This window comes from Ascaphus truei, chromosome 1 (assembly GCF_040206685.1).
Source record: "Ascaphus truei isolate aAscTru1 chromosome 1, aAscTru1.hap1, whole genome shotgun sequence".
Lineage (NCBI taxonomy): Eukaryota > Metazoa > Chordata > Amphibia > Anura > Ascaphidae > Ascaphus > Ascaphus truei.
In genome coordinates, this window is record NC_134483.1 from 273,444,989 (window position 1) to 273,470,254 (window position 25,266).

General features: G+C 44.5%; 1 protein-coding gene across 5 annotated transcripts in view; it reads right to left on the reverse strand.

Annotated features, from left to right (window-relative positions):
• Positions 1–25,013, reverse strand: part of TNKS (tankyrase) — a 276,669-nt gene extending 251,656 nt beyond the window's left edge. For 3 of the 5 annotated variants that reach the window (XM_075604215.1, XM_075604197.1, XM_075604205.1), the window contains exon 1: positions 24,075–25,012. In XM_075604215.1, the coding sequence (XP_075460330.1) occupies positions 24,075–24,711 (637 nt within the window). In that variant the 5' untranslated portion in view covers positions 24,712–25,012. Of the gene's footprint in view, positions 1–24,074 lie in introns of all 5 variants that reach the window. The other 2 variants (XM_075604188.1, XM_075604177.1) reach the window with 1 other exon arrangement.
• Positions 25,014–25,266: the final 253 nt, after the last annotated feature.

The window sequence follows — 25,266 nt, forward strand, 5'->3', positions numbered from 1 at the left end:
ACTTTATTTTCCTGCTCCAGCCAAGTTATTTTATAGCCATATGTTTAAAAGAAAGCCATGACATCCTTGAAAGAAGACTGCATTTCAAATCATGTATGTATAGGGTCTGTCTTGTCACACCAAGCCTGTGGTGTAGAGGTAACGCATTGGCACCAGTATATGGAAGGTCCTGAGTTCGATCCCTGCATTTGTATTATATAAAATGTATTAATGTTACATTCCCACATGGTGTAGGTATGTCTGTCTGTTAGCAATAAAGCATTGAATTGAATATTTAATAAAAAAAAGTGTGTTGCGTCATGTGACCCTGCTCAGCGACGCCACGCACGAGAGCTGACAGCTGCAAAGAGGAGAGCATGTGGACACAGCCCTATGAAGTGAGGAGAGCACGTGGACACAGCCCTACGAAGTGAGGAGAGAGCTGACAGCTGCAGAGAGGAGAGCATGTGGACACAGCCCTATGAAGTGAGGAGAGAGCTGACAGCTGCAAAGAGGAGAGCATGTGGACACAGCCCTATGAAGTGAGGAGAGAGCTGACAGCTGCAGAGAGGAGAGCACGTGGACACCGCCCAATGAAGTGAGGAGAGAGCTGACAGCTGCAGAGAGGAGAGCATGTGGACACAGTCCTATGAAGTGAGGAGAGAGCTGACAGTTGCAGAGAGGAGAGCATGTGGACACAGCCCTATGAAGTGAGGAGAGAGCTGACAGTAAAGAGGAGAGAGATCTAGATGCCCTCGCACGCCAACATTTTAACGTGAACCCGGTTATAACCAACTGTCTCATTCTGTGGCCCCCAAGGACCGCATTATAACGGGGTTCATATGTAGTAACTGACAGAAACTTTATCTACAAAGCCACTACTACACAATAAACCACAAATCAGAAAAATGATTTATTGGATTAATAAATGAAACATCTGGTCAGGATCTAGTTTAAGCATCTGCTGCATAGCAACTGCTGGTTCTGACAGTAACTAGAGTGATGGCAATTCTCAGGCACCAGTCGTGACGTTACACGGAGCAAAATATTGTTCAGAGCTGCAATATTTAAATAAGTAACCAGAATAAACTATAAATAACAGCGCACCTTCACATCTCACCAACAGGAATCTTGCACAATAGGTGCTATCACACACCTAAAAAAAATCAAATGTAAAACACTGTACTATACATTTAGCAGTCAGACATTTTGAACCACAAATCCATTTTTAAAACAAGCTCAAAAGGTCACATTTACTTCTACATCAATGGAGAAATATATATTTTGTATATTTGATAAAATCATTTATAGCAGAGAAGTCAAGGTGCGCTGGCTAATCCTTCAGGCTTTAGCGTGAAAAGAATAAACTTGCACTTCTTTAACCGAGGCCATGTTGAAAAGCTGTATAATGCGGCAGGCATAAACTTATAGAGATCCATGTCGACATGGATTTGAAGCAAAAGTTGATACTGTGTGCTCATTTGCATGTAATTTCCCAGAATCCATAGCTGCAGTGGAAGCACTGTATGCTAGGAGATAATGGTGAAAAGCAGGGTTGCAGACTTGTCGGACATGTGAATGTGCTCACAAATTATATTTTTAATTGCCCTTACTCATAAGAATCAGAAAGGTTAGCAATAAATTTAAATGCACTACAGCTATTTAGTCTTAATGTTATAAAGTACATAATCCGGAATTCATCAAATTCCAATGCAGGGTACGATCTGGTATTAACTACCTTACAAATCAATGGCAGTAAACGCAGGTTCGGGTGCAATAATCCCACAGTCCTACAGCCTAATTGTACTGGACATATGCATAAAAACACAGCCTGTCAGGAATCATACACACAGCATCAACATAATGGTCTTCCAAAGTCACTCAGCATTAAGCAATCTTTATGCGACTGTTGCACATGCACATGCGTAATCATTCACGTAGTGTGGACATAACCTGTGCTGTCGCCAAAAGCTTTCAACAGGAAAGATCATATGAATGATACAAAAGTACACAAACTACTTTCTACTTCAACATGCAGCAGCCTTCATTTGATGCCCAAATATTATTGTAGCTACAGGCATTCATACAAACACTGGCATCTTAGGTTAACGAAGATTAAAAAAACATACATAGAAACAAATTAAATATACATATTCTAGAAACATCAAATATTTGCTTTTTAAATAAGATTATAAAGTACTCGCCGGAAAACAAGGTAGGGGGGGTTCGAGCACTGGGGGGGAGCAGCGATAATAGTTTGCGCACCCCTGATCTATACCATGACTCTTTACAAAATGGTTACTATCATCTGATGTGCTATAAAGCAATTTTATTTTACTTTTAGTTCTTGAAGGATAGTATATGAAATTAAAGACTCAGGGGGCTTCCAGCTTGGATATGATAATGTTCCACAAATCAGGATCCTCAAAAAAGGGCAATCATTTCTCCTTCTTGACAGAAACAGAGCACCCCAAAAATATATATTTATCAGATATGGGGGAAATAATGAGAAGTACTTTCACTGAACCCAGCTTCATATGTGCTTTAACATTCAGGATTTATACCAGGAGGCATTTGTATAGCTAAATTGAGGATGATATAACGGATGAAATGTATTGCTTGCCTCTTCCACTTCAGGTGGCGCTTCTAGCTCACATCACTCTCTCCCAGTTTTACTGGTTTTTGTTCTCTAGACTGAGAGGCACCATTTGCCACAATGTTACATACCACTCCTTGGCACGAGAGCCTGAATGATGTGCTCATATCAAAAGCCAGTGTTATAATCAACCAAGGTGGTGCAAGGAAAGTGAGCGCAAACCTTAAATACACATATACAAATTAATAATTTAATAAATCAATATCACCAAGAGGAGATGCAGCTGGTGTGAGAGATTTCCCAATCTCTCAAAAAATCTTCTGGGGGGAGGACACAGAGCGCAAAGAACTTCCTCTCCAAGGTGGTAATGACACAAGGAATCTCAAATAGGCAGCATATGTAAAGAAAAAGAAAATAGTACAACACAGTTTAATTATAACACATAGGTGAGCATGGAGGCTCCAACACACTCACATGCTCCTGGAATAATAAAAGCAGTTTAACCACTCAGGGTTCAGACGCTGTGTACAGGACTCCAAAACAGCTGTTCCTCGCTCTCCACTTCCGTATTCGATCGGCGTCTGACGTCACGGACCAGTTTTCTCACTCTCCAACAAGGGGAGGACCCTCTGGCTCCGTCAGAAATCAGCACAGCGGAAGATATCCAAACGCAGGAGCGTTGAGGTAAGATGGTTTGCAGCACAGCAAAGAGTCCGTCACAGACTAACACAAGGTCCTTGCGCATATAGAACCCTACGCGTTTCATCCAAGGTCTGGAATTCTTCAGGGGTGTAGGGATACATGAGCCTGAATGATGTGCTCATATCAAAAGCCAGTGCTATAATCAACCAAAGCTATGTTCGTTTTCATTATGCTGGAACATTGGTGACCATACTTGCAATCCTCTTATTGTGGTCACACATACTTGTAAAAATGTTGGGGGCGTATGTACGCAGTGGTTGGCGATAGCCGCTTAGAGTAGGTGCTGAAACAGGACAAAAAATCAACTCAATTCTGATTTTGTTTCAAAACCAGCCTTCTTGGGCTCAACGGGCTTTAGGAGAGTGACCAGCATGAAGCCTAAACAAAAATGCAGAGAATTGCAGGTTTCACAATTTTTTTGCTTGCAACGACGAGGGGAAGGAAGCACAGTCTGCCACCTCAATCACTGAGTATTATTCCTCCTTGTCCCAGTTGGAGGACCTAGCAGCAGCCATTAGTAAGGAGATCCAAAGGCTTTTGAGACTTCAAACTAAGGCTACGGCCCGCTGCCTGCGCTGCACCCGCAAGGCTGGCATGCGTGCAGCCGAATTCCCCGGTCTGCAGAGAGCTGCAGGGGGAAAGACCGGGGGGGGGGCGTGAATTGGGCGCGGCCGTGACCCGGCAGGTTCGCCCTCATTGGCTGAAGCGCTGGGGGGCGTAGCCTAGCGCTCTGTCGCAAGTCCTGATCTCAATATTACTATGTTTGGGGGGGATACGAGTTGCATTGAGTGGACTACATGTGTTAATGTACCCAGCACATTAGTCTCCTGAGCATTATATGTTATCAAGTAAGACCCATTCTGCATCCACACCGCACATACAACTAATGGAAGGCAGAGTTCAAAGATATAAAAGGTTACCTACCATCTGTAATTCTGCTAAGTATACAGTACAAAGGAAAATAATAAGTAGAGGCACCCGCCATAATCGCAGAACAAAACAGTTTTTTCAACTAAACCCATTTTTAATTTTAATTAAGATAACTAATTAAGTGTCAAAAAAAACTTTTGACAAGATTAATTTAACACTAACTGTAATTTATTACAACACTTACAATTTAAAATCTCAAAATCAGAAACCGTGAAAATATCAGGTTGTTGATCATTAACTCTTTTGGTGGAACTCGTTGGGTAGTTTTGACAATTCAACCTTGTGATGCACCTTGTATGCTTAGTTATATTTAAATGTTTCAGCTTGCCTGGAATATCTTAATTGCTGGTTTTGTGTCAGAAATATATTATACCAAGCAAAATAATACATAAGCACACAGGACAAAAAAAAAAAAAAAAAAAAAGGTGGGAAGGGGAACACAGTAGGGATAGACAAGGGAATGGAAAGGGAGGGAATAAAAACAGGGGAATAAGGGGGGTGGGCCTTATTCTCTTGTTTTTTTACCTACCGTGTTCCCCTTCCCACTTTTATTTTTTGTCGTGTGCTTATGTATTATTTAAATTCGTATTATATATTTCTGATTATTCAGTTTATCAATATTTAGAATATCATGGATGTGTGTTGATGCTTGCCTTGTGTAATCTTTATACACAAGTAAAAATTATATTTGAAGACATTCTATTTCAATTCTTTTGAGAGGCGTAGCAGTCTTGCCAACTAAATTTAATTGTATAGATTCCTTACTTTGATAGAGGGTAGATATCATTTTTTCATTTGCTCCATCACAATACATACTACTGCAAAATAGTTACACCCCAAATGTTAATCAACTAGAGTTTCTAATGAAATCCTCTGAAAGTTTGGTGGCAATTCGGAAAAGTTTTCTGTTTGTCTGTGGTGACTTCAATTTAGTCATGAACACTAATATGGATAGATATAGCATGTCCTTTAGTTAAGTTAAAAAAACACACAGATACCCAGCAAGCTCTAAGAAACCCCAAAAGGTTGCTGGGTATCTGTGTTTTGTAACTTTGTCCAGCTGGTCTCAGCTGTTTTGAAGGTTAATGCCTTGAAGAGGCTTTCAGGCTTAAAATGTTTTGGCCAAAGGGTTTAACTAAATTACCCCTTTTTCAAGAAATATATAGGTATTTCACTATATATTTATGTCATATTGGATGTAGCTTTGGGCTTCTGTGTTTTTTGCTGTATACATTTAGCCACGCCCAGTAGCACTCCAATTGACACATACATATATATTATGTGGTAATTTGAGGGGTTTCTTAGAGCTTGCTGGGTAACTGTTTGGCAAATAAGTTTAGGCAAAAATTAAATAGAATTACATCTATAAGGAAGCAGAAAAATTAACTGCTCTACAACCCATGTACAATAAACAACATTTTTGCACAATACTAATCCACGTTATATAACCTAAAAACACCAATGAGGGCAATGACTGTGTAAGATCAAACTTTATAAATACATTCTTTTATCAATATCCTTATTCCAAACGTGAATGAGATAGAACAATGTAAACTGTACACCCTGATAACACTTCTGGAGGATTATAATTTCAGATTTCAGACCCTAAAGTATAGAGTGGGGTTAAATTTCTACCACACACCACAGGTGGTGTCCTCAACTATAAAAGATCTTAAAATAAGTCACCTGGCTCAGGCGCCTTTTCTAACAAATATAAGACATTTGCAGATATCTTAACCACTCATCTTCTTTCAATGTGTAATAAATGTATGTCTCATGCTAAACTCCCCTCCGATGCTGCAGGCAACCATAGTTACTCTCCATAAAGAGGGAAAAGATCACAATGCATGCTCAAATTACAGACCTATTTCTTTACTTAACACATGATAAAAAATGATACGCTAAGATTCTGGCAAACAGGTTGGGGGAGGTTCGTCCTTCCATGATCCACCCTGACACCAGGTGGGGTTTGTGCCTGGGGCTGTATCTGCTCTCTAAGTTTCCCCCGCTACAAGGGTCAATGCAGCGGACTTCCTCTCAGAGCCTTTCCTTATATCGAATGGTACTTGACAGGGATGTCCCCTGTGACGGTAGGGGTTGCTGGCATCACAAAACTGTTATGAAGTCCAGCTAGAAACCTCTAAATCTATCTAATTTGGCCACCGTTGTAAGGCTCATTTTGGCCAAATGTATTTAACACCTGGGGAAGAACAGGGGATGTGTAAATGTATTTCTGTGTGTGTAAGAATGTATTTCAAAAGTCTGTATTTGTTATTACCTGTAAATGCAATCCCACAGTTTAGTGAATCACTATTCTTCTGTGCTTTGAGTGTCAGCCCTACCAGAAGGCAAATGAGATATTTCATTCTTACTATAATTTCTATGTTGAAGCTTTCTATAGAATTGATAAGATTAGGGTCAGCTAGGTGTCGGGACTCCTGGGGGGAGGTGAAAGGCTGATATTCAGGTCTGGGAGTAAGCACATTGTATTGTACAGACAGTTAATCAGGGATGGGTTTTAGCATGCCCTCTGGCCCAAACTTAATCAATGTCCAGCAGCCCCCTCCCATGTAAATTATAGCCACAGAGGGATATATAAAGGGGTGCTGCTGATCAGAGAATCAGTTCAACTTCCAGGGAGACACTGGGAAAGAGTGTGGAGATCTGCCTTCAGAGAGCATCTGAGAGCAGAGAGGCTAACCGACTGAGACACATTCTGTAAAGGAGTTTGATCTTTACAGTGACCAGCTAGAGAGATATCTCAGAGGGGCTGCTGTGTGTGATGAGCATTCAGAGATCCTGGATGAGAAGCGGACAGGAGAAGCCTTCTTGAAGCAGGCCCCCGCACCTAGCGAGGCTAGAGTCTACTCCCCAGGCCCCCAGTTGGTATTGTATTGTGTTTTGTACATCTTTGTTTGTCTGCTGGCGTGCCAGAATAAACCCCATTTTATTCTACAACTTTGTCCTGTCTGGTGCTAGTGATCCCGGTGGTTTTGCTGTTAAAGTACTGGTCTCCCGTGACAGTCTTTTTCTGGTGGCATAGCGGTGGGATCGCTAGACTTTGTGTTGGGATTTCTTGTGGGAAATCACAGCTCAAAGACCGTCTTGAATTTTCAAGACCGCAGGACAAGTTGTGCCAGACAAACGTTGTACAAACCTGATATTTTACTACCCAATCACATTTATAATAGTTCAGCTAAATTTGGAAAATGTATGGAGAAAAAGGGCGTTTTCAGAAATGGACCAGAGCCGCGGTATGTTCCCTATGCTATCAGTACGCGCTGCCGACTGACGGCCGCACCAAGGCAGCCCTCGCAGAGGACCTGAAGCGGTACGAGGACGACGCGACAGGGATCAATGCGGAGGACGTAGCTGTAGATCCTGCCGAAGGGACTGCGGCCCAGTTTATCCACCCAGTGGCGGATCCAACCCCTCCCATGGTCACCCCGGCAGTGGTCCCAACCCCATCGGACAGTGCAAAGGCTATGAGTGCCCTTCTGGGTGCTGACCGATTGCAGATTATCCTCCGCTGGTGCCCCAACACCCCTGCTCCATGTGCCCCCACCCATGGCAATAGCAGTCCGCAAGCCCTCCAGCCCTCCAGCCCAAGGTGTCGTACAGCAGTTTTACAAAGTTCGTGGATGGCACTGATATTGACGCCTTTTTGCGGGACTTCGAGAAGCAGTGTAAGCGACACGGGTTGCCGGAGCGGGCCTGGATAAAGTACCTGGGTCCCCAGCTGAGTGGGAAGGCACAAGTGGCCTTCCACAAGATCGGAGGAGGAGGAAGGGGAAGACTACCCCTACGTGAAGGCAGTCTTGTTAAGACGGTATGCCCTCAACCTTGAGGCGTACCGCAAGCAGTTTCGCGCAATGCATAAAGGCGCAGAAAACACCCATGTTGAGTTTGCCGGCCGGCTAGCCCACCGTAGTCATCGGTGGGTGGAGGGTTGTAAGGCAGCCACGTTTAAGGAGCTTCTGGATCTGCTCGTGAGAGAACAGTTCCTGTTTAAATGTATACCAGTGGTGCGGGAGTGGGTGATGGACCATAAGCCAGCCACCTACCAGGAGGCCGCCATCATGGCGGATAAGTATGTTACTACTCGGCCCCATTACAAAAATCGGGTCCTGAACCCCAATCCCGTGCAGGCTGCGCGAGCACCAAAAGTAGCGGACCCTTCCCTCACCCCCAAGTCGTGAAGGACCCCGTTGGGAGCAACAGGGGCAGTTGCGAGGCCCACAGAGTTTGTCCATGAGCGCCGGTGTTACCTTTGCAACCGGCCTTGACATCTGCAGCTAGACTGCCCCAACACCTCCCATCCCCGTCACCCCAATTCGAGGCAACGTTCACAAGCTGCAAGGCCGATAGCCTATGTTGGGCTGGCCCCGACCGAGGAGCAGCAAGCCGCAGTGCAGCAGAGGACCAAACCAGCCGTCCCCGCAGCCGGAACCAGCAATCCAGCAGAAGACACAGACGACCATCGCATTGCAGCTATTGGGCTGCATGCCAATGATGTCAGGAGGCAATATTTGCGTCCGGTGACCATTGGAGATCGTCGTGCGGCTGGCCTGATGGACACCAGGGCTACAGTATCTCTGGTGCGGCCTGATATGGTCCGCCCAGAGGACCTGCTCCCAGGAACGGGGATGAAGGTGAAAATGCCTGATGGATCCCACAGGTCCCTCCAAGTTGCCCGAGTGTTTCTCGACTGGGGTGCCGGTCGGGGAGTGAGGGATGTCGGGGTGTTGCCTGGTTTAGACTCAGATATCCTGCTCGGCAACGATCGGGGGCACTGTGTTTGTGCATATGCTGAGGAAGTTGCTCCTGTGGCCGCAGTCACTAGGAGCCAAAGTTGGGCAGTTGCCCTCGGAGAGATGCCTTTGGCACCTCTACCTACTCTGTTACCCATCACTCACCAGCTTTTGGAGCCACCGTGTTCCGGGGTCACCAAGGAGACCAGGCAGGTAAGCCAAACTGAGCCAGACTGTTGTCCTGACCCAAGTCCCAACCCTCCTTCTTACCCTTCCCCTGACAAGGTGACCAAGGACGAGCGTACGGAGCTCAGTGTGCGGTTCTAGAAAGCCGTGCTGTCCGATCCCAGTCTGGAGGGCATGAGGATTTGGGCAGCCGAGCCTGCGTCCGAGACCGAGTCAGATCGGTTCCTGTGGCACCGCGGCCTGTTGTACCGGGAACATGCCCCGGATGCTACAGTCAGACCATGGACTGGTAGGTGGCAGTTGGTGGTTCCTCTGGAGTATAGGCAGCAGTTGCTGCAGGTTGCCCATTCGATCCGGCTGGCAGGGCATCAGGGGGTCACCCGCACCAGAGCCCAGCTATTGCAAACCTTCTACTGGCCGGGGGCATCTCAGGAGGTATCGGCATTTTGCCGCGCTTGTGATGCCTGCCAGCGAGTAGGCAAGTCGGGTGACCGGGTGACGGTCCCCCTAAGACAACTCCCGGTGATCAGTGAGCCGTTCCAAAGGGTAGCAGTAGATATAGTGGGCCCGCTAATGATCCCTAGTAGATCGGGGAAAAAGTACATCCTCACCATGGTAGACTTTGCAACCCGGTATCCGGAGGCTGTGGCTTTGTCCTCGGTCGATGCGCGTAAGGTGGCAGAGGCCCTCAATATATTTACTAGGGTAGGTTTCCCGAGTGAGATCCTAACCGACCAGGGGGCGCAGTTAATGTCTGAACTGCTCCAGTGTCTCTGGGCTACACGTGGAGTGAAGGCACTCCGCACCGCCCCTTATCATCCCCAAACCAACGGACTGTGTGAGCGGTTCAATGGGACGCTGAAACAAATGCTGCGAGCATGTCTGGAAGCCGAAGGGGGAGACTGGGAGGCTCGCTTACAGCACTTGCTGTTTGCATACCGAGAGGTACCGCAAGAGTCTACTGGGTTTTCCCCCTTTGAACTTATGTATGGGCGCCGGGTCCGGGAACCACTCGATTTGTTCCGTGAGGTATGGGAAGGGGAGGCTACCAATACCGATGCCTCTGTGCTTCAGTACGTGGTAGAGCTCAGGGACCGGTTAGAGAGAGACTTATGGGGTTAGCACAGGCCAACCTCCAGGCAGCTCAGACCAGACAAATGCTGGTATGATAAAAATGCCCGTAGCAGAGAATTCATCCCTGGGCAGCAAGTGCTTGTTCTGAAGCCCACTCGGCAGAACAAACTGCTTGCTGCCTGGGCCGGCCCGTACACGGTTCACCGGCGGATGAACGAATGTAACTATGTGGTAAACCTGGATACAGAGGCAGGTAGGCCCAGGACTTACCACAAACATGTTAAAGTAGTACCACACGAGTGAGCCAGCGGTGTTGGCTATCTGTAGCCCACCGTTGGGAGATCCAGCAAGCCAAGCTCTGCCCTATCTCCTGTCAGAAGCCCGACAGGGAAGCTCAGTGGAGCAGGTGGGGATTGGTCCCCAGCTCGCGGTTCCCCAGCGGGAACAAGTGAGAGAAATGTTAGAGCAGTTCGGGGCCTGCTCACGGATAAGCCGGACAGGACTCATCTAACAGATCATCCGGTCAACACCGGTGATCACAGACGCCTCCACAAAAATGGGTATAGGGTTTCTGCTGAGGTAAAGCGGAGCATTGAAGCGGAGGTTTAGGAAATGCTGGCCCTAGGAGTGATAGCACGGTCCCAGAGTCCTTGGGCTTCGCCAGTAGTCCTGGTGCCAAAGAAGGATGGAACCACTGGCAGCTCAATGCTCAGACCGTGGCAGATGCCTATCCCATGCCCCGCATGGATGAGCTCTTAGACGAGCTCGCCGGGGCAAGGTATCTGACCACCATGGATTTGTCTCAGGGGTATTAGCAAATTCCATTGACCCAGGAAGCGTGGGAGAAATCGGCTTTCATCACCCCGAGTGGCCTGTATGAGTTTTCAGTCATGCCATTCGGGATGAGGAACGTGCCGGCCACCTTCCAGCGCTTGGTCAACAGGTTGTTAGAGGGGATGCAGGCTTATGCGCGGGCATACCTGGATGATATAGCTGTGTTCAGTGACTCCTGGGGGGAACATTTAAAACATGTTGTGGCGGTACTAGGTAGGATCAGGGAAGCTGGTCTGACTCTCAAACCCTCGAAGTGCCAGGTCGGCATGTCGGAGGTCTTATATCTCGGGTATAGGGTAGGCGGAGGGCACCTCAAGCCTGAGCCAGCCAAGGTGGAAGCTATACTAAACTGGCCAGTTCCCCGCACTAAGAAACAAGTTTTAGCCTTCCTAGGTACTGCTGGCTACTATAGGAAATTTGTCCCCCAATACAGCGCCCTGGCCAAGCCCCTGACCAATTTGACAAAAAAACAGCTCTCGGTTTTGGTAGCCTGGTCTACTGCATGTGAGGGGGCATTTCAGGCCCTCAAGTCCACTCTGGCAAGCGCTCCTCTCCTGGCAGCTCCTGACTACAGCAAGCGGTTCTTGGTGCAGACCGATGCCTCGGACTATGGCATCGGGGCTGTGCTAAACCAGGTATCATTATTTGGTGTTCGACTGAAGTTGGAGCAATGTTGCATATCTCGTGGTTCTATTCAAGAATCTCTCAAACGTGGTCTTAGATTTGTGATATTATTGAAGAATTAACTGGCTGTGTAGTGTCAAACGACCTATTTATGACATTATTGAATTAACAAGTCCAGGAAATGCCCAAACAATCCCAAATACCGACCTGACATATTGGCCACTAGATGTATGATTGCAACATTAGATATGTTCAAGTAACTTATGTTAAAGGCGACCATAGTAAAACTATCCTATAGATGTATGCATGTCTATTTATACAGCACCATTAATGTACATGGCGCTTCATAGCAGTAATACACGTGACAATCATATAAATAACAAATAATACAAACCCCACATCTTGGGAAGAAGTGCTTCAGCCATAAAAGTAACATTTAGGAAAAGGAGTCCCTGCTCCGAAGAGCTTAGAATCTAATTAGTAGATAGGAAAAACATACAGAGACAGTAGGAGGGTGTTCTGGTAAGAGCGTCTGCAGGGGGCCAAGGTTTATGTATTAGGTGTTAATTATGAGCCACGGAGCTACGCATATGCTTCGTTAAGCATGTGTGTTTTGAGGTGGGTCTTAAGGGTGGATAGAGGGGGTGCAAGACGGATATTGAGGGGAAGGGCATTCCAGAGGTGTGGGGCAGTCAGTAAGAAAGGTTTAAGGCAGGAAAGGGCTTTAGATACAAAAAGGGGTAGAGAGAAGACATCCTTGAGCAGAACGCAAGTGTCGGGATGGTGAATAGCAAGAAATTAGGGTTGAGATGTAAGGAGGAGCAGAAGAGTGTAAAGCTCTAAAAGTGAGGTTACAGTAGTTGAGACGAGAGAATGAGGGCCTGTGTCAGTTTTAGCAGTCGAGCAACAGAGGAAAGGGCTTATCTTTGTAATATTGCGGAGGAAAACCAAGACAGGGTTAGCCACCTTTTGAATGCGAGAGGAGAATGAGAGAGAGGGGAGTAAAGTGTGACCCCTAGACAGTGTGCTTTGGCAACTGGGTGAATGATAGAACTTCCAACAGCAATGTGGAAGGAGGTAGTAGGACCAGGTTTGGGAGGAAGTATGAGGAGCTCTGTTTTTGCAATGTTAAGCTTAAGTTGGCAGAGGGCCATCCAGGATAAAATAGCAAAGAGACATTCAGAAACTTTAGTCTGTACAGCAGGTGTAAGGTGAGGGGTTGAAAAGTACACTTGTGTGTCATCAGCATAGAGGTGATATTTGAACCCAAGAGATGTGATTAGGTCACCTAGAGAAAGTGTGTAAAGAGAAAAGATCCCAGGACAGAGCCCTGTGGTGTACACACACACACACGTTTAAGGACACTCACTTTAAGTACACTCGCGAGTAAGGACATATCGCCCAATAGGCAAACGGGAGCTCACGCATGCGCCTGTCAGCACGTCCTGAACAGCAATGCCGGCTCCCTACCTGTACCGAAAGCTGTGCGTTATTTACATCAGTTATGCATGTATAGGACGATTGCAGTACAGTACATGCATCGATAAGTGGGGAAAAAAGGTAGTGCTTCACATTAAGTACATTTTCACTTTACATACATGCTCCGGTCCCATTGCGTACGTTAATGTGGGGTATGCCTGTATAGAATAGGAGGAGGTATTTGTGACGATGGGTAGGATTTGGCCCGGGATTAAAGGGGTTACACCCCAATTGGCCACCCTCTACCCTCACCTGGGAAGCAAGGGGTTAACTGGACTGAGGTCCAGTAATGTGTTTTTACCTCGCTTCAATATCGAAATGCTTAATCCCCTGTAAAAAATGTATTGTTTCTGGGCCAGTGTCTGCACCACACACACTGGGGCTTAAGGGGTTAATAAGCTACAGTTTAAGAAAATACAACTGTGGGGTGTCTTTTCGGAAAATCTGGACTTCAAAAGGCTTGATTGAAGTTGGGTGTGAAAAGCAGAAGGGGTTTTTAGTGTACAGTATGTTATTACCTAATTTGCAGACCAAGGGAATGTTGTTAGAGACAGCTAGACCCAGGCTGGGACATTGGGTGTGACATTTAGCACCAGGTGACAAATGTCCACCACCCAGGGGTCCCTGCTTCAACGGATTTTTTGATGGGTGCCAGGGGGTGCGGTTACCAAGGGGATATCAGAATGGGTGACCTTATTAAATATAAGAATATTATGAGATGTCCTAGACTGAACGTGCTAAAAATTACATATGTGTATTCGTAGGACCGAGCCCCAACTAATGATTCTAAACACTTGATATCTAACAGAGACTAAGAGCCAGATATTAATATCTCTCTTAATTTTAATATTACACAGTAATATGTAGTCTCATTGGGAGCGTCATGCGTGACGGAATGCATTAATATGTCTCGCGTGCCAGTAAGTACTACTGAACTGAAGTTATGAAGTTATTTAGATAGGGAAAAGCAGTTTTTAAACGTCGTGGGGTGGGAGGAAAACTGTCAACGTCACCGCTGATTTATGAGAGGGGCTGGGTTTAGGTTGTGTTCAAAGGGAAATAATTGTATAAGAACCAGGCTCAGCCTAGGGCTATTGTATTCATGTATGGTCTTCATGATCTGCTTCTCTTGCTGTGATGTCAACTGAAATATGGAAGAAATGGTCCATCCTGTATCCTGATGGCTTTCTTGTCATAATCTTTAAGTAAGTGTCTATATTTTGCCTGTTATTTGTATATATCTCGTGTGTTCACCTTTATCAAGGAATAAATTATATTTTATCATATCTAAGTCTCGTCCCAGTTCAACCCAGTTATATATATATGTTGCATATATTTTTTTTGGTGTATTATTAATAGCCTGCCGCAAAGCTCCCGTCACAGTATTAGTAAAAGAGACACTGAAAGTACGATGTGAGAGGTAAGAGGAGATCCAGGATAGAGCTTTATGAATGCCAAGAGTATGGAGAATGTGAATGAGAAGAGGGTGGTCCACAGAAGGGCGCCAGGGGGGGGCGCAGCAGCAACAGACAAGACATTTAAATTAAATGCCGGGGGACAACCGCGCGAGGTCTCTGCAGATTCTACATTCTCTTCGGCGACACGACGAGTTCGTAACAGACGTCAAATGATGCCGCGGGGGGGGGGGGGGGGAGCCAAGGAGGAGGGGGCGCGCAAGCCGGGAGGCAAGCAGGCTGGGGGGGCGCATGTAAAAAAAAATTAACTTTGCGCACCCCTGGTCCACAGAATCAAATGCTGCAGAGAGGTCGAGTAATATGACAAGGGTGTAATGACCTCTGTCTTTGGCAACATGGAGGTCATTAGTTATTTTAGTGAGGGCTGTTTCAGTGGAGTGAGCAGTGAGGAAGCCAGATTGTAGAGGATCTAGGAGAGAATAGGTGTTGAGAAAATGGAGCAAACGAGAGAATACAAGACATTCAAGGTTTTGAGGCAAAAAGCAGGAGGGAGACAGGCCGGTAGTTAAAAGGACAGGTAGGGTCAAGCTTGCGGTTTTTGAGTAATGGTAAAACTGTTGCATGTTTAAAAGAAGAGGGAAAGGTACCAACGTAGAGGGAGGAGTTAAAAATGTGTGAACGTAGGGATTATAGTAGAAGCAAGAGGTTTTAGGAGATGGGAGGGAATAGGATCAAGAGGCCAGGTGGCAGAGGGAGAAGAGGAGATCAGCAACGACATCCTTCTCCGTGACAGCAGAAAGAGTCAAGGAAGGCAGGAGGAGAGTTACGAAGAGGTGTAGATTAGGAGGAGGAAACACAGGGGGATGTGTCCTGACGTATGGATTCCATCTATTCCTTGAAATAGTCTGCAAAGTCCTGAGGTGAGATGGAGGAGGAACAAGCAGAAGAGTAGGTTTGATGAGCCTTAGAGAGAGCAGAGATGAAACAGGATAGCATAAATTTGTAGTGAAGGCAGTCTGCAAGTGTGTGAAATTTCCTCCAGGGGAACGAGTGCAGGAACACAGCATGCGCGTGTGGTAATTTAGCCAGGGTCTGGGGTTACAAGGGCAACAACGTCAGAGAGAAAGTGGGGCATGTAGATCAAGAGGGGAGGATAGGACAAAGTTGTAGTTCCAGACCAGGTTGTCAGGGTCTGGCGTTGTCCAATATACAATAACGACAAGACTTTACAACAAATCACTTCTTCCTGCCCTTCTAACCAACAGCTCAAAAAATGTCTCTTAAAACCCATCAACGGGCCTCCTCCCTTTATATATAGTACAAAAATTGTTAGTAATTATTTATCCTTCTAAACAATCAACCCTGGCTTCCAGTACAGCAAAAACAATGGCAGTTTGCAACTTCCCAGTTGCTGAAACATGCAGTACAATGCAAATTACTTAATATTTTCAATATTTACTTGGGCTTTCTAACTTCAAGTACTGTATCAATAATTTATTACAAACTATATGTCTCCCCCCCAAAACCAGAACTTTCTTTAAGAAAGGTAAATCTCTTTAAATAAAGAATTTACAAAAAAAAAAAAGAAAAAAGGTAGCTCTCTAAAACCTCCAACCACAAGTAAAGAAACACAATAATCCTGTAACTGCCCATTCTGAATGTCAGGTTAGAACAGAAACATTTAATACATTTTTTTTAAAAAATGAAGATTGTTTTCAACTGCTGAACTTAGTGGCGAGAAAAGGTTTGTGAACCACTTAGGATCTTCACATATTTCAAACCTAAAATGTTATTAGATCTTAAAGGAGCAATCCAAGCAATATTCTACGTATGTTAATTTATAAGTAAATCCGTTCTTTAGTATTAGATCATACTTGCTACCTTTTTTATTTTAAAATGCAACTCTTACTGTCATTTTTAACTAGTTTTAATATACTGAGAATCTTTTGATTTCTATAGCAGATTTAACCCACCTCCCAAGCAGTGCAAGATCTTTGCAACACTTTCCTATTTGTGATCATTTGTTGCCAATATTCCTAACAGTTTGAGATGTAAACTGTAACAATAAATCCTTTTACCTTAGTAATATAAGAATACATTGTAGCTACAAAGTTACACTGACTGAAGGATTGATTTGAAACTGAAATGCAACCATTTAGTGAACTCTGGGAAGGAGGATTTTAATGATCGATAACGTGAGATCTAGTCGATCAGCAGCTTAGGTAATAAATTTGCAATAAAGGTAATCAAATACTTCACATATTAAAAAATAAATAAATAAATAACGGCTTGGGTTCTTGAAAGCTGCAGTTCAAGCTGTGTTTCAAAAAAAAAAAAATCCCATTCAATATGTGCATCAATACAATCTAATTGACAAGAGATTAGCTAAACTGCAGATTGATCTGTTCTCCTGTGATCAATCGCTTGCTCCGGATTATTTAATTCAGTTCTTGCACAGCATTCTGGGAACTGTAGTCCTGGAATATGATTGACCGGGCAGTTAGTAGATACAGTTGGTGCACTGCTAGAGAGAGGGCCGGGCTCAAGAGCCAGAGCCTATCAGAAGGGGCAGGGGAATGCTTCCTACATTAGAATCATTAAAAAAATGTCTTTTAAACTTTTTTTTTTACAATTTTTTTTAAATGCTACATGTATTTTCTCATAGTACAGAACAGATTTATTAAAAAAAACATGTAGGATATTGCTTGAACTACTGCTTTAATCTAAATCCTAATAATAGATAAAGATAAGGTGAACAAATTACACAAAAACATGATACTTTTTCAACATTTATTTATCCACAAGTGATTACCAATTCAATAACCGTGTTTAAAAAAAAATATGTGAACCTTTAGATTCAGTAGCTGGTGGCACCATCTTGAGCAACAATAACTTCAACTAAGCGTTTCCTGTAACTGCTGGTCAGTCTCTCACATCGGTTGAGGAATGTTTGCCCATTCCTCCATACAGAACTGCTTCTACTCAGACATTTGAGGGCTTCCTTGCATGGACAGCTCGCTTCAGGTCATGCCACAACATTTTGATGGGGTTAGGTCCAGACTGACTATGCCATTCTAAAAGGCAGAATTTCTTCTACTGCTTCCATTCTTTTGTAGATTTGACTATGTTTAGGATCATTGTCTTGCTGCATGAGCCACTGTCGCTTCAGCTCACGTACGAATGGCAGGACATGCTCTTCTAGAATATTGTGATACAATGCAGAATTCATGGTTGTGTCAATGATGGCAAGCCGTCCAGGTCCTGAGATAGCAAAGCAGCCCCAAATTATCACACTCCCACCACCCTGCTTGACTGTTGACATGAAGTTCTTCTTTTCGAACACAGTGTTTGTTTTTCGCCAAACAGAACATTTCTCATTGAGGGCAAAAAGTTCTACCATTGTCTCGTTTGTCCAGAGAACATTGTTCCCGAAGTCATGTATAATCTATGTGCTCTTTGGTGAACGTCAGATGGGCAGCAATGTTCATTTTAGAGAGCAGTGGTTTCCTCCTGGCTATCCTTCCATGAACACCATTCTTCTTCAGTCTTTTCCTGATAGTGGAGTCAGGATTAAGCACATTAAATCAAGGCGAGAGTGGCCCGCAGATCCGTGGATGTTACTCTGGGGTTCTTTGTAACTTCCTGGATGATTTGCCGGTTTGTTCTTGGAGAGATTTTGGTAGGACGACCGTTCCTGGGTAGAGCGACTGAGGTCTTGAACTTTCTCCATCTGTAGACTGTGTGACAGTGGATTGGTGGAGCCCCAAATCCTCAGAAATTGGTTTGTAACCCTTTCTAAACTGATGAGCATCAATAATTGCTTTTCTGAGGTCCACAGAGATTTATATTGATCGTGGCATGACGTGTCTCCACACACCTGTATGGTGAAGACCAAACTCGAAAAGTTTTGTATCTTTATATAGGATGGGGCTTCCCAAACTCAATCCTGAAGATCTACCTAATTATTTAACACCCCTGATTCTAATAATCTCCTTTTATTTAGCTGATAAAAACATGGTTTCACTTACTTTTGCACATACCCTGACTTTTAATTATTAATTTGTCCAATTCATACATCATTTTGTTTCATTTTTACAAAAAGACCCAAGAGGGTCCAAAAGGATCATACAATATGCACTCGCTGTGGATATCAAAGTCGTGACCGTATGAGTCCTAGAGATATAGTATCTCGATCACGGATAGTGATTAAATCGGTTAGTGAACTAACTCACACCAGCCACCTATACAAATCTTGTAAGTATCATGTAAGTATCATAACGAAAAATAATAGTTTTATTGAACCTATATTAAAAATACATGTGATTATATACAGTGAATAATTTTAAAATCCTCCATTAATAGGGAGTTGGCGCCCAGCCATATCTTGATATAAATATAGCCTGATAGGCATGCAAAACAGCACATATATAAGTTTATAGTCACCAGGTTAGGTGTGTGGGATATACTGCAGACTCAGCTGATAGGGTGGGATATCAATACCTTGTCAGAATCCCAGACCACACTTGTCTAAAATCTCACAACACTAGTGACATTAGTATAACCAAAATTGTATGCATGCAAATCAGCATTGTTGTTGCTTAAAAGTAGCATATAGCCAGTACATACGAACGTTTAGCCTTTATGGGACATCCATTAAGGAGTTACCAGCAATTGGTGCAAAAGCCCTTAGTATCAGCTAGTGTCAATATGGGGATAGATATAACCAGTGTTCGACAAACCTATACATTTGCTCGCCCCGGGCGAGTGGATTTAACCCCCGGGCGAGTAAATATTGGCCCAAGCAGCACACGTTTGGTACTAGGTGGCGAGTAGATTTTTTTGTGTGGCGAGTAGATTTTTTGGTGATTTGTCAACCACTGGATATAACCCACACCATTCCTATCCTCACTGTATATAATAGGGATTTGATGAAACTGGATATATAACGTGTATGCGTTAGTGTGGCTAACTATGAGCCTGTATGGTAGGCATATGGGTATTACAAGTCATACTCCAATAAGCGCAATACACTAGGACACAGATGAACAATGTTCCGTTAAATATGTCCACCTTTCGTATCCTCGCTCCTGTGTGGATCAGAGCTATACTCCGACATAAAACAACAAAGTAACAAGAGGCTCTAGGTGCCCATCAACCACTATACTGACCGTGTATTGGAATTCTCAGGCCACCACTCCGCTAGACGTCACCGTTGTGAAGTCAAATGACTCCCCCAGGGGAATATCATACTGTAGGTTCAATAAAACGATTATTTTTCATTACAATCCTTACATGATTTGTATAGGAGGCTGTGTTCGAGTTAGTTCACTGACTGATTTAAATCAGTATCAGTGATCGAGATACTATATCTCTAGGACTCATACGCCACGACTTTGATATCCACAGCAAGTGCATATTGTAGGATCCTTTTGGACCCTCTTGGGTCTTTTTGTAAAAATGTTCATTTTTTCCTATTTGCACCCTGAACGGAGTATCCCTGTTGTAATATGATCAACTGTAATAGGTTGTGTGGCATAGGTCATTGCTTTGGCATTTATCATTTTGTTTAAAAAGACATGGAATTGGTTAACATAAACCCTATTGGATATTTAAGAAAAGACTGGTTTTCATTCACGGTGGTTATCATGGAAAAACTATGGAATTTGTGTAATTATCATTGGGTTGCAACACTTTCTCGCCCCTGTTACCACAGCTCCTCTGTCAAGCTAGAAGTATTAAAAACTACCAATAAAATGAAAAAATTAAAAAAAAACACAACACACAAATTTACACAGACCACCTTAAGAACAGTACGCAAATAGAACAACATTTTGTTATTAACCGCAATGAAAAGCCAATTTCCTGCAAACATCCCACATAGGAACCTGCAATAAATTAGTGTAAACAACAGACCCAACCCTGCATCCTTTTCTCGGCTTCCCTTTATTGCGTTAAAGCAATACAAGCACTTCATAGTGTTAGCAGTCATAATACCCTGCACACACTCATACTGTATTCCCAAGCCTATTTGGCATGTAATAAAACTATTGATGCATAATGCTAGCCGGGGCAACCCTAGCAATGGCAGTGTTCTGGAGAACACAGGACTGCACCACCATGCTGTCACAACACAACATGCATTAACGTACGCAGTGGGACTGGAGCATGTATGTAAAGCGAAAATGTACTTAAAGTGAAGCACTACCTTTTTGTCCACTTATCGATGCATGTACTGTACTGCAATCGTCATATACGTGCATAACTGATGTAAATAACGCATTTGTAACAGGCTCTATAGTCTGCGCTTGCACACAGCTTCGGTACAGGTAGGGAGACGGTATTGCTGTTCAGGACGTGCTGCCAGGTGCATGCGTGAGCTGGCGTTTGCCTATTGGGCGATATGTCCTTACTCGCGAGTGTACTTAAAGTGAGTGTCCTTAAACCGGGGTATGCCTGTACTTTTATTCCCTGTCTCCCACCATACCATTTCAAATTCCTTTCTCCCAATAGTCACTTTTATGCCTGGTGCTATTTTCCCATAAACATGCATCTTAAATGGCCTGCATAGCTAATCCTCAAACTATTGTGTACAGATGTAGCTCCACTCACCCTCCCCGGAGCAGCAGGAAATGAACCATTTTCCTGTGGCTTTGGGAGGAAGGCGACAGCCATGTGTTAAGTCTGCTACCCACGGCTACTTATTGCCTACAACCATGGATTACTGCAGTTGGGTTTCCCTGCAAATCCCCAATTGTAGGTGAAATATGTCAGGCTCAACCTGAACATGGTTGTCATATTAGAAACAATAACAATGAACACGCCTTGCACACTTTCACGGATACCATGTATGTATAATATAGTAACAGCCTTGCAAAACACCCCAAATTTGCATAATTTCATCAGGAGACTGGAACTTGTGGATGTCTTCTATGTGACTATACGGACTAACTACAGGCCTTCTAACCTGCAGAAAATGGAAATCATTTATTGCATTTAATATGCACTAAGAACAGGGAATAACAATGGGGAATAAGTAGTACACATCACCACACAGAAATCATCTGACTTTGAACCAACATATAGAATAAAAATAGCACCTGCTACTTCTAATGTATGTGTTTTAGGAGGCATGAAGAAACCGATATGGTTATAAATCTTCATTAGTTCTATATAATCTAGCACCGAGGTGGGCAACCCTTTTGCCAATCGCTACAAGTGATGAATTGGCAATGAAAGTGTGACGATTGAGTTTGCCAGCTCCCACGGTAAAATAAACGTTTTCCTGATGGCGTGTGCTGGTTTCCGCTTTCTGAATGAATCATTGACGCAACACAGCCATCCAATACTCCCCTCTGCTTTCAGTTGGAGTCTAGACCCGACCTTTAACTGTTATTTTTTATGGGAGCTAACATTTGTAGTGACGCAAGTAAACGAAAAGCATGGTGTGGCGATTTTCACTTCTCATTCGCCACACCTGTGGCTATTTTGAGAAATAGGTTGCCCACCTCTGATCTAGAGCAGAGATTTTCAATCTTTTTTGGTTAAGGAATCCTATACTTATATTGTGCGAACCCCAACCCTCTCTAATAGCACGTCTGAGACCAGGTGCATTGTAAATTATTCTTTATTTGGTACAATTTTCTAATGACCTGAAAATTGCACGGAACCTTTAGGAATGCCTGCGGAACCCAAGTGTTCCTAGGAACCAATGTTGAAAAGCACGGTTTTAGAGGTACGACAGAACACAATACTTTTTGAGGGTGCCAAAAATCTTGTAGGAGTGAGGTAAACAATTTCAAAAGGTTTGGAGAAAGAAAAAGAACAAGATAATTTGGTAAACTGGTTATAGAATTACAGAATGATTATCCTGATTTTTATAGGTTAAACTGAAAAATAGACCATTACTTCTAGATTCCAAGGATGGACAGCCTAATACAACAGGGATACCACAGTGATTGGTATTAGACATGTACCCATGCTTTTATCGCCTATTAAGACAAGGTGCCTAGAATTCAGGTTCAACTGGGCGTTCTAGGCACTTTACTTTTGGACTTATGAAGAAACTTGTGTGGGAGGTTTTTTTCCCCATGAGGATGCAGTAAAAGACTTAGGGGTTCACTTACATTTCTCTTTGATTTAATATATCTACTCTACTGGTCTTTATTGATACTTTATAACATTGCTGTGAGATCTTTTAAGCGCCTTCTTACTTTTCTTTCAACAATAGTTATTACTTCCATATTGCCAATTCCAGTGCCATCTCATTTCTGAATGCACCACCCTGCGTTATCCAGAGCTAGTTTTTAACCGGGATGGAAATGTAAAAAACAGAAATTAAATGTCCTTAGTCTCTATCAATTTTTCAAGGGACGACTTATCCACTTAACCCTCTCTAGGAAAAAAAATAAGCTATTCAATCAGGAACCAAGTGTGCAAGGCTGCAGCCACGCTGCCGCTGAGCGCGCTCATGCTTGAAATCGGTGATGTCTCACCAACTCTCCAAGCATGAGCGCTCGGCTGTCCTGCATATGTTCTTCCAAGCGCGAGCGGGAGGTATATACACACAAGCTCATAACAATAAACCTAGCCCAAATATTTAAGACATATCTCCATACAATAACAACTGAACTGTAGTTAATATATCATGTAGAATATGTTCTTATTAAAAAGTGCAATTCCCCATGGGTCTATTATACTTAAGACTTCTTCACAGAACCAGATTCTCTAAACAGTATTAACTCTCTTCAGAGGGGCTGAAACACAGCGGACAGCCCAGCTCCACTATGCCTGTCAAAAAGGTAATACAATTCAGAATAAATTCGTATAACCATTATGACACATTTAGACCCAGTCAATTCAATATACAAAAAGTGTAACGCAAAATAAAACAACGATCCTTTCAATTCTGACCTGTAATCAGTACATAAAGCCCAACAACTTTATATATTATCAATAATATTGCTCACCCTCTGATATACAGGGCAATAAAATACTAAAGCTTAACTATATATCAAATGATAATGCCACCTACATTATGGTAATACATTTATATATCTAAAGTCAATAAACTTTGTATAGGGATAATTAGGAATATATCCCCCACCGCCTGTCTCCCCTTCTGACCTGTTATAATTCTAATTGATATGAAGCTGTACAAATACATATTAAATAAGATAATTCCCCCACTCCCTTATCTCAATGGTCTGTTTAATAACACTTTAAAACAACTACCCCGCACACTCCCTTATGACCTTCATGGTGTTAATAGCAGACTAAATATAAAGTCGAATAACTATGCTAGTAATAACAATGCACACCCGCTCACCTATGCATAACACCTTAATACCACTTTTTTAATATTTTCAAGTTGGTAAATGCATTTTAAGTGACATAATCCGCTTGTGGCCCTTCTACTCCTACATGTTTTCTGATCTGACCCCCCCCCCCCCCCTCTCACCCACCTCCCCCCCCCCTTTCTGGCGATGCCCTCCTGCCCCCACTGACCTGCTGCGAAGTGTAGCGGGGTAGATTTCCTCCCGGCCATGTCCTTGGCGTTGACATTGCCCGGCTCCAGCAGCCTCCTGACCCGGGACACGTCCCCGTTCCTGCAGGCCTCGAACAGCTCCCGGAAGGCGCCGCTCACCGCGCTCAGGGGCCCTCCGCCTGCTAACCCCCCAGCACCTCCTCCTATCGGACCCGCGCCGCCTCCTGCCCCGCCGCCGCCGCCGCTCTCCGGACTCTCCGCCGGGCTGCACCCGGAGGACAGGCTGTTACTGGAGGACGAGCTGCTGCTCCCCGAGCTGGGAGCCGGGGCAGGGGGGAGGGAGGAGGAGGCCGGAGACACGGCGGCCTCGCCCGGCGGAGGGGACAAGGGCCTAGGGATGAGGCCGGGGGGAGGAGGCGGCGGTGGCGCGGCTTCCCCTTCGGGCTGGGAGTCCGGGCCGTGCCTGGGGGAGGCCGGGGGTAACGGGGGGCTGCGCGGGGGGGAGCCGCAGGAAGAGGCCGCTCTCCGTGGCGAGGGAGATAGCGGCGGGGAGGCCGGGGGAGGAGAACTAGCAGGGGGTTGGGGTGGTGGTGGCGGTTGTCCCGGTGCTGACACTTGTTGTTGGTGCTGGTGCTGCGAGCGCCGCGCAGCTGCCATCTTCACGCTCCCCGGGGCCACTGTCCCGAGGACCGGTATAACGGGCGCGCGCCGTAAACACGGTGAACACGGTGCTCGCGCACCGAGCGCGAGCCACGGAGGTCACGTGCCCCCCTCCCCGCCCCTCTTTTTGTTGTATCTTTCTATGGATTGTATACTTTGGGACTACGAGAAAACGAAGTTTACAGAGACAAGTAGGGACGGCGGCAGCAGTGGTAGCAGTCTGATGGCGTCAGGCGGAAGGGGGCGGGGCGTCGCAAGGGAAAACAAAAATAACAAGGGGACGGAGGGGTTCTTCCGATGGCTGAAGGGGGCGGTGACTGCAGGGCAAGGGGCGGGGCATGGTTCTCGGTGACGCACTTAGTGGTGGCTTTTAGCTGCGATTGGTAGAAGAGGAGATGCCAGAGGATGTGATAGGCTTTTTTTTTTTTTTTGTAACATCTTTATTAACAGTGAAGTTAGAATTACACTTCAGTATACATTTTTATGAAAACAGCAGAAATCAGTGACATTTTGGGGTTGGCCCAATTGGTATTTTAATGGAAAAAGTGGAAG